The 10,458-nt window shown below is 39.5% G+C and overlaps 1 protein-coding gene across 1 annotated transcript in view; it reads left to right on the top strand.

Moving 5' to 3' along the window:
* Positions 1 to 10,458, top strand: part of LOC113237145 (splicing factor 3B subunit 1) — a 37,557-nt gene that overhangs the window by 16,820 nt on the left and 10,279 nt on the right. The window contains exons 10-11 of the mRNA XM_026473444.1: positions 7,082 to 7,285; positions 9,437 to 9,635. Coding sequence (XP_026329229.1) covers positions 7,082 to 7,285; positions 9,437 to 9,635 — 403 coding nt within the window. The remainder of the gene's footprint in view (positions 1 to 7,081; positions 7,286 to 9,436; positions 9,636 to 10,458) is intronic.

Genomic DNA, 10,458 nt, shown 5'->3' with positions numbered 1-10,458 from the left:
ATCACCTGTTACTATGTCCCACACCAAGTGACGCGATCCATTTTTTGATCCTCAGTCAAATTGTGTGGGATCCACCGAGAGCACAGCTTTTTCACACCCAAATGTTTGTGTAGTAATGATTGTAATAGGGGTTAAAGTATGAAATTGCCGATTTGTACTGAAAATCTAAATTGTTTATTTTTTAAATTTTTAACAAATTTATTTAATCAAAATAGTTGCCATTATTATCTATACATTGCTGCCATCTAATGGGAAGGTTATTAATGCCTTTGCGATAGAACTCTCTAAAAATCTAGACTGCACAAACTGTGTGAAAGCATTTTGTACTGCCTCCTGGGAAGAAAACTTCTTGTCACGTAGATAATTGTCCAAATCACGAAAAAAATGGTAGTCCGTTGGAGCAAGGTCTGGTGAATACGGAGGATGACGAATGGTTTCTAACTGCAGTTCCTGAAGGGTCAAAATGGTTTCTCGTGCTGTGTGAGGTCTCGCGTTGTCGTGGAGCAATAATGGTGAAGATCGATTCATGAGTCGGGGCTGTTTTACTGCTAGTTTTGTCAACATGGTTCGGAGTTCGGCACAATAGACATCTGCCGTTATTGCTTGACCAGATCGGAGAAAACTATAGTGAATAACACCATGCTGAGACCACCAAACAGTTACCATTACCTTTTTATTGGTAAGTTTTGCTTTAGGACACTGTTGTGGCATTTGACCTGGGGTCAGCCATTGCATTTTTCTTTTCCGGTTATCATAAAGAATCCACTTTTCATCACATGTTACAATTCGATCCAATATTCCTTCATTTCTGTACCGGTTCAACAAGGCAACACAAGTTTCAACACGCGTTTCCTTCTGCAGATCAGTCAAATCATGAGGCACCCATTTTTCGTATTTTTTTATTTTATTGATTTGACGCAAGTGAGTCAATATTGTGGGTAAGGTAACGTTAAACCATGCCGCTAATTCCTGGGTAGTTTGACTAGGATCGGCTTCCACTATCTCTTTTAATTCATCGTTATTCACCTGTGTGGGCGGTCTTCCTCGTGGCTCGTTCTTTAAGTCGAAATTTCCATCACGAAAGCGTTTAAACCAAAATCGCACGGTGCGTTCATTAATAGACCCCTCTCCAAACGCAGCATTGATATTGCGGGCTGTTTCTGCCGCGTTAGTTCCGCGTCGGAACTCGTATTCAAAAATCACTCGAATTTTCGCAGTATCCATCTTTCTTGTCTAAATTGAATAACAAAAACAATTGAAAGTCGATATTCAAATGTTTCAAATTAAAAAAAAAAAAAATCACAGAAACCATTTGAAAAAAGTTTCATTCGAAAACCTCAAACCATGAAGATTCTATGAAAATTCAAAGAACATATTGCAATAAAACGGCAATTTCATACATACATAAAGATGCCTGAATCTCAGGGTATGTCACATGCCTGTCTATTTGGATCATACGGCGCACAGCATCGATGTTTTTGTTGTTCACATCACTGGCGACCATCACGAAATTCGTCACTGAGATTCACACGACCGCGTTTGAATTCTGGAAACCAGCTATAAATAGTCGTCTTGCATGGTGCTTCATCGCCAAAAGCAGTTTGAAGCCGAGCGAAGCTCCGCTGAGCTGTTAAATTACACTTATAGTCGTAGAAAATCGTACTACAAAAATTTTCACGAGTTAAATCCATGGTGATATATAGGAAATGAAACTATTTTTCCGGATTAAAATTGCGTATATTTGTTTTTTCAAACAAACCGACGTTTCGGGCCCTTTACAGGTCCCACGGTCCCTATGTGTAACAATCGCGAAAACCTAAGAACTCGACATGGTGATGTAGACAACTAATTTCTAAAATGACGCCACAATGTAAAAACAAGTGACAGTCAGATGAAACACTGTATTCTACAGCCAAAGAGATCAATTTTCAAATGTTCTAATTACTTTTACAATATTTTTTTATGTAAGTGGCCAGTTCCGGAAACTTATAGTGCGCCCTATGTACAAACTGTAAGGGTTGTCCATACATTATTATGAGAAGATTTTGTACCTTTGTGTATATTTCGACTCATCCGTAGAACAAAGATCTATGTGCCAGACTGCTTGTTCTCACGACGTAGTACATTTTGTTCGTTCTTCTTCACTGTGGATGTTAGACCGACCGTTGTTCGATTTGGTATTTCCGAAACGAAATAAGACATATAAATTCTCAAAACACCTGTACATAGGCCTTAGTTTGAATAAAGAAATTGTTCTCGTAATGTACTTATTCTCTTTTGGCCAATAATCACATCGGACTTTGTTCTTCGGATGAGTCGATTTGTTCTTGACCATTGGTAGGGGAGGGACACTATTGATTCTGGTCCTACAGCGTCCGTCTCCGACCCTTTTCTGGCTACTTCATCTGCTGCGTCATTGCCACGTGTGCCGCTGTGTCTTTTACGGCCGCTTTCTATATTTGATCCTGAATCTAAGATTGTTTTCTATCCAGATTTTATTCGATCCATCGATCGCTGCCGAATCTGTATTTCAATATGTCTATCTCGGCTCTAGCGCCCTTAAAAAAAAAGGATCGGTCGTAAATTTACTCCCTCTCTGACGTTTAGTTCCACGCAATCGGAGTAAAAGATCATTACATGAATGAGTGAATAAGATGGTGGTTATGTTTCTAAGATTAATTTATTTATATATGTGATTTTGGCAAAAATATAAATGAATTGCAAACTTTCCAGTATAAAATATTTAAACCGTAAGTACGGCAAGAATAACGTGTTTCGAGTAACAGACCGTACGTCTATTGTCCAGAACGGATCGTTTATTGTCAAACGAGCGGGACGGCCATATAGTATGGAAAAAAATAAAGGGACGGCGCGCGGCGGTAGCGGCGAAATGTTAGTGTCAATTTATGTTTTGTTGATGTTTGTTCGTATTCGTGACGTGATAAATAATCTAAATTATAAAAATACCGTTTTGATTTGACTTTGATAAACGGCATTATTTCAGTTAAAACAAATTCATCTGATGTTTTGTTCAGCCTAAATTTGGATGTAAATTCAGCGTCAGTTAAACTTACCATGAAGTTTATACGCCTAAACGTTCTTGAGGACACAAGTTGCTCTTGGTCGCTGTCGCTATTATCCCAGTCCGACAACTGAGCAAATCCTATCCACAGCAGCCTCCTTTAAAAGTCTTATGAAGGATTTCTGTGTGTGGGGACCTCGTGTCCTTCCAAAGCCTGTCTCTGTTTAGACGCACTGCTGTTGACGCCGCTTCCCAGTACGAGGGGTCGCAGATTCAGCATCATTTCGAGGGCCACGGTTGCAGTTGTCCTCATGCAGCCAGTCGTCGCCATGTAGGCTAGTCTTTGGAATTTATCCAGCTTATAGGTTTCGGTCGTTAGTTTGGTACGAACCAAAGCCACCATACTGTCGCGCCGTAACTAATCATTATCACCTCTGTGTAGAGCCATAGTGTTATCTTGGGTGAAAGTCCCCATTGTTTACCTACCTTCCTATGGCACTGCCAAAAGGCGATAGTAGCTTTTTTAATTTTGTTGTCCAGGTGTTTGTTCCAGTTCAACTTGTTGTCTAGTATTACTCCCAGGTACTTGACTTCGGTTGATAACAGTAATTCTGTACTGTAGAGATTTGGTAGTAGGTAGTTACCCAGTACTCTTTTGTTGGTAAACATTACTAGTTCTGTCAAAGTTGGATTTACTGGTAGTTCGTATACTCTGCACCATCTTTCCACAATCCGGAGTGCTGCCTGTGTAATGTCGCAGAGTGTATTGGCATAGTTTCCTGTTATCAGTATAATTAACTGCATAGAAATGTTCTTTGTTCAGTTTGATAATGAGATCATTTACAACCGTGTTCCATAGCAGAGGCGACAGTATTCCTCCTTGGCACCCCTTCGCTACTACGGCTCATGGGGTCTCGTTTGCTGTTGTTCTTATTGTTCTTTGTTTAAGCATGTCGCTAATCCAGCTGGTAAGCACTTCATCCACTTCGTGTCTTCTTAGTGCTGATTGCATGATGGAGAAGTTTGGTTCTATCGAAGGCTCCTTCAATATCTATAAAAATGCCTAGGCAGATTGCTTTGTTTTTAATATCTTGCCGACAACGGCAAGTCGGGCCGATTCAGTGGACTTACCTTGGCTGCAAGCATGTTGGTTTCCGTGTAATGGTATGTTGTTTAGGGCTCCGTCTCTCAGTTCTCTGTCACATAACCTCTCTAACATCTTCAAAAAGAACGAAGTGAGCTGATGACCTGAAGGAATTTACGTAGTCATTTTTACCGGGTTTCGGTATAAATATGACTTTCACTTCTCTGCAGCTATGGTGTACATAGTTGAATGCTAGGCAGGCCCGATAGATGTCGACCAGGTGCTGGACCAGTGTGTCCCCGCCCCATTGTAGGAGTGCGGGGAACATTCCATCCTGGCCCGGAGCTTTGTATGGTTCAAAGGTGTTTACTGCCCATTTTGTCTTATCGTATGTCACTATTTGTTCAGCGTATCGCCAATGTTGGGTCGATGTGTTGTAGTTCATTTCTTCGTATCTGTCATCTTGGACGAACCTGCATCCCGGGAAATGTGCTTTCAGTAGGGTTGTCTCCGTTTCCGCAGGTTAAGTTGTGAATGTGTTGTCTATTTTGCGTATAGAACCCAGCTCTGTTAAATTTGAGTTGGCTAGGATTTTTCTTATTCTATTCGCTGTGCACAAGACGTGATGTTTCCGCAGTAGCCTCGCCATGATGCGGTGCTCCTGAACCGTATGCGCTTTTTTAGTTTGGATTTAGCCGTCTTGTAGTTTTCCCAGTCCTCATCCGCGCATGTGTTCATTGCTCTATTGAAGCGTCTCCTTACCCTACGTAGTCTCTCAAGCTCACGCCCCCACCAGTGTTGTCCTTGTCGCGTGTCTCACTCAGTGGGCATGCGGAGTTATAACTGCTCAATATGTTTGATGTCAATTCTTTGACCTGTATTTCAATCTGTGTTGTATCCAGCAGTCTTCCCGGTACTACTGGTCCTCTTAGGCTCTGATTTAGTTTGTCAATGTAAATTTTACGATCGGTTTTTCGGGGATTCCGTTTCGGTTGTTGTACTTTGATAACTGTTTCTAAGCTGAATCTGATCCATCTGTGGCCCGAGAAAGATGCTTCTTCGGACACGTGCCAGTTGTGGATAAGATCCACTGCTCCTCTAGGGTTAGGTCTATAATAGTTCTACATCTTTTATTTATAAGAGTTGGCACTATACTTTTATTAACGATTTGAAGGTTAGTTGTGAATAAATATTACGTTAGGTTAGTTCCCTCTGTCATTAGTGAGTTCCATGACCCACAACGGATGGTAGGCATTGGAGTCAGTAGCCACGACGATACTCTGGCCGTTCTGCTCTCAGTAGTTGATTAGCTGTACCATTTCCTGCGGTGGTGGCACATCAGTCTTCGCCATATAGATCTATAGAGGCGAGCACAACTACGGGCAGACGCCGAGGTTAGACGCCGGTCATGCCCCTGGACAGCAGGGACGAGTTCTTCCGGGATGCTCACCACCACGGAGGAGTGTTCACTTTGCTGCTGCAGCTTGTGGACCACCCAGCGGTGCACCTTCTCCCACCAGTTTTGCCACTTGAGGATGCGGCCGATTCGACGCGCATCCTCCCAATATACAGGGATGAGCAGTCCGCAGACCACACTCCGGGGAGCCTCCACCCCATTTTTCAATGAGACGGGCTCCCCAGATGGCAGCCTGATGGTGCTTATGGCATCCTCTAGCCACTGGAAAGTTACTGTGTCCTGACACCACAGTTTCAGGGACCCGTCGCTGTAGATAGGATTACTTCTAGAGTTTGGGTGTAATTTGTAGTTGTCTATGTGTATGTCCACGGCACCCGCGACACAGGGTTTCCCTAGTGCGGGGCCATGTTGAGTGCGTGCGTTAATTATCTCGTTTGTCGCGCTCAATTTTTATGTTGATAAGATTACTGTGTAGAACTGTCAAAATGTTTTTAAATCTGCTGTGACCTTGCCATATTTGGTACTGCGATATTCTTTTGGAGCCATTGGTCGAGGCGCTCGCGATGCTAAAAAAATGTGACGTCACGGTGCTCGCCATGTTAGCTATTAAGATAAAATTTTAAAATGGCGGTTTTATAACTCGAATTTTATAGTTAAATGTGGATACAATAGCTTTCGCTCGCGCGAGGGCGGCGACATGCTACGGAGGCAGTAATATTTACAAACCAAAAGTTATTGACGTTTTTTACTTTTCAGAAATGTGAGGATTGACTGAGCACTTAAAACATTATTATTGAAAAACAACCCATATTATTTGTTTCATTTATATGTTACAAAATACTAAAACTATAATTTTTACTAAATCTAGACATAAACGAAATTTAATTCTATTAGTTGGTTTGTAAGAAATCGTCCAATTTAAAAGGTGTGGATTGAGTAAATGTAAGAAAGTATAGTAAAATTAAAAGAAAAAATAGTACTAAAAACTAGTACACGAATATTACATGCAAACATAATTTTCTAGATCTTACTGGCCTTTTGTGAGCACTGAGTGAGCACACATTAAGTTATTTATCTTTTGTTTTATCTTTTTACCAATGGAGAGATTGGTTTCTACAATTGTTTTAAAACTACTATTCAATGACTAATATTTTATAAACGTTTTTCAGAGGGTGCTCACTCAATGCACATGCACGTGTTTATATACCATGCAATAGGCTCAATTTATATTGCGGCGGAATGGAATGGAAGCTAATTTTTATAACAATATTGTATATACCATAACGAACTTTATGGTCAATTGTCTAACGTACATATCAGATAGGAGCCAAAACCTTCCGAGGAATGCGCGCGCAGACTGAAAGTTCATTATGCTATGTACGTACAATATCGTTACAAAAATTCGCTTCCATTCTGTTCCGCCGCAACCTAAATTGAACCATTCCATCACTTGCGCATCACTCCACGTCTATCTCACGCACTTGTAAGCTCCGCAATCACGATACTATTTTGTCTTAAGCAAATAAATAATTTGCCTTTTTTTAACATTAACTTACAGAACGGTACACCCCCTATGTGCAAGGCAGCACTTCGTCAGATCACCGACAAGGCCCGTGAGTTCGGAGCAGGGCCTCTCTTCAACCAGATTCTGCCGCTGCTCATGAGCCCTACCTTGGAGGATCAGGAGCGACATCTGCTGGTCAAAGTCATTGACAGGATTCTGTACAAACTTGACGATTTGGTTCGGCCGTATGTACACAAGGCAAGTGTAGTAATCTAAGTTAATAATGATACAAAGTGGGAATATCTCCAATGGTACTATTGACATAAAACAAGTTATAATGTGTTGAAATCGAATTCCCAGATATAATACAAAAAAGATTATACGCAAGATTTTTTATATTGTTCCTAAATTATATGCATGTACAGACGGCATCTCATCAAGCTACACATTGACGTGTCATGTTTTGTTGCATGGAGGTGGAGGAGCTTGTATATTTTTATAAAAATATTGAAAATGTATAGCTTTATGTGCTATTGATTGCGCAAACAACATATTATCAAACCTTAATTTTACAATACCCTATTTGATAAGATGAGCTCAAATAGCTGATTCCCATGGAAAGATATTTTATCCTTTTTCTGTTGTCAATGTTTCGGGAATGCGCAACATTTGGCAGCCCTTTTTGTGTATTCGTTTTTTTTTATTAGGTATGCAAACACAAATACTTTTAGCAGAACCGTTATTAACAATAATTTATTGCTACTAGAACATATTACTTTTGTATTTTATTAAAAATAGTGTTTTTTATTAAGGGTAATAAATTAATAATGCTACGTTGTTTACTATTAAATAGTGTTAATTACAATTGGAGTAAGGACAGGAAGAAGAAGAAAAAGTGTTAAATACAAGTATTAATAAACATGCGTCGAGTTGTTGCAAGCTTTATACTTCTTTGTAATATTTTTTATAATAGCGAAAAAACTGATAGGCAATAACGTATTAGCAACTGACATTAAAAACAAAACTATATAGAATATGTTCCTATGTGTTATATTTTTCTTGCGCCGTGGCTGAGGTAGTTTTCTACGGCCGTGGCCCTTGTCATTTCCTCGTATTATCGTCATAATCAATTGAAAATATTTTATGACACAGTGATTTCTAAAACATTGTGGGTTGTTTAACCCAAAAGGGTATTTTTTCCATTATAATTATTTCTCGTAAAGTGAAGAAGACAGTTGTTTGTTTACATTTTAAAACTTCAATTTCATCTCAGAGTATAACATTAGTACCACTTTCTATGGATGTAACGAGCCCTGGTGGTGCACCTTCTGTGGGGTAGGGTTCGGCTTGGGGCGCGTGGTCGGGTTTGGATTACGCGGTGTGCTTATGCTCTTCGGTGGTACAGTGGTTAGTTCTATAGGCGCTTGATGAGGAGGTTCCGGGTTCGATTCCCGATTTGGGCCAATTTGTGAAACGAGCATTTCTAAGTTGGTTCTGGTCTGGGTATTATGGATATTTGCCATCATAGTTATCGTTATTATCGTTAATATCGTCTGGTATTCATAGTACAGGAAATTGCTTAATATGAAATGGTTTATCCATCTTAGACCTAGCAAACTACAATGGGAAACGCGCTAAATGCCCAATGTACACAGCACATCAAGCTACACATTGACGTATTGTTAAAACGTATTGGTAAAACGCAACCAGGATTACGTTTCTGAATACCATGGTCATTAGAATATATGGCTCTAAATTTGAATGTGATGCTTCATTATATTGTACACTGGGCTTTACACGATCATAGGAATAATATTGTCTGGGTCTGAACCACTTCACATATCATATATCATTCAAATTGCCTCAATGGCCGAACGGTTACCATGCTGGTCTGCCATGCAGAGGTTCCGGGTTCGATTCCTGGGCCGGGTGAAATATTTGTATAACCTACATTTATTTCTCTAGTGAGTTTCTGTAATTTGTGGTTGTCTATGGGTCGTATTCCAGAACTGTACTCAATGCTCAAGTCCGGATCTGAGTATTATTTCAAGCACTGGAAATACGACCCTAATGGCAGGGTCTTGAGTATGATTTCGAGTGCTTTAAAACATACTCAAATCCTGACTTGAGCATTGAGTAGAGTTCTGGAATACGACCCTATGTGTGTCCATGGCACCCGCGATTCGAAGTTTACCTAGTGCGGGGTTATGAGTGTGTATGCGTTATTATTATTATTATTATACAATTTGATGCACACGGGGCCTTAGGAGGTTATGGAAATAGAAAATTATTATCGAATTCTTAGGTTTTCGCGATTGTTACACATAGGAAATGAAACTATTTTTCCGGATTTAAATCGCGTATATTTTTTTTTCCAGAAAATTATTAATTTACATTACTTACCACCAGATCCTGGTAGTAATCGAGCCCCTTCTCATCGATGAAGATTATTACGCGCGTGTGGAAGGCAGAGAGATCATCTCCAATCTCGCCAAGGCGGCCGGTCTCGCCACTATGATTTCGACTATGAGACCTGACATCGACAATATAGATGAATATGTGCGAAATACTACTGCTAGGGCGTTCGCTGTAGTCGCCTCCGCTTTGGGTAAGTGTTACAATCGTAACAAACTTAGAACCTCCATTACGCCATCAAAATCTTGTCGTACAAACACCATCTCAGAGATGGTGAAAGATAAAATAATCTTAATATAAGGTTATTTTTCAAATACTATATTACTAACATCATAACCAACAACATTTGTTCTATGACTTTTTACAAAACATAATAGATTTATCAATAATCAACTTTTATTTTCTTGTCCTATCTGACACTTTTTTTGTGTATATTTGGTAGGATGTAATAGATATATAAAGCGCGGCGTTCCGATTCATAAAAATATTTCGCCGGGTTTTTATTTCTCTACGAGTTCCCGCGCGTCAATTGGAATGAAATTTATTTGTCAAATACGAAATGTTCTTTTACATTATTAAATTGCGGCTAAATCAAAAATAGTAGATTGTACAACAATTGTACAAAACGCGTCATTTTACCCGAGACGAGCATATCCACCCGAGCGCAGGCGAGGGTGGATACTTAAGTCGAAGGTAAAATGGGTTTTATGAACTAGTTATACACTTTGCTTTTCACTTCGATTGCGAGGAAATTAAACGACAATATTACAAATATACGATTATTTAATTAAAATTGAATGCAATTTTTTTATGCATTTCTATATCTTATACTTTTTTAATTTTGTAATATAACACGAATTAAAAAAATAAAAGTAAAACTTTATTTTATAAAGTTCTAGTGTGCGTGGCTGTTGGCGCAGATGTCATTGCCTCGGTCTTAAACGACGATTTTATTTTATGCACTAGAACATAAAATCCTATTTTATGCACTAGAGCATAAAATCCTATTTTATGCA

Source organism: Hyposmocoma kahamanoa, unplaced genomic scaffold, assembly GCF_003589595.1.
Source record: "Hyposmocoma kahamanoa isolate Upper Pololo Valley unplaced genomic scaffold, ASM358959v1 93, whole genome shotgun sequence".
Classification (NCBI taxonomy): domain Eukaryota; kingdom Metazoa; phylum Arthropoda; class Insecta; order Lepidoptera; family Cosmopterigidae; genus Hyposmocoma; species Hyposmocoma kahamanoa.
The sequence above is the reverse complement of the archived record's forward strand: the minus strand, read 5'-3'. Positions and strand labels throughout refer to the sequence as shown.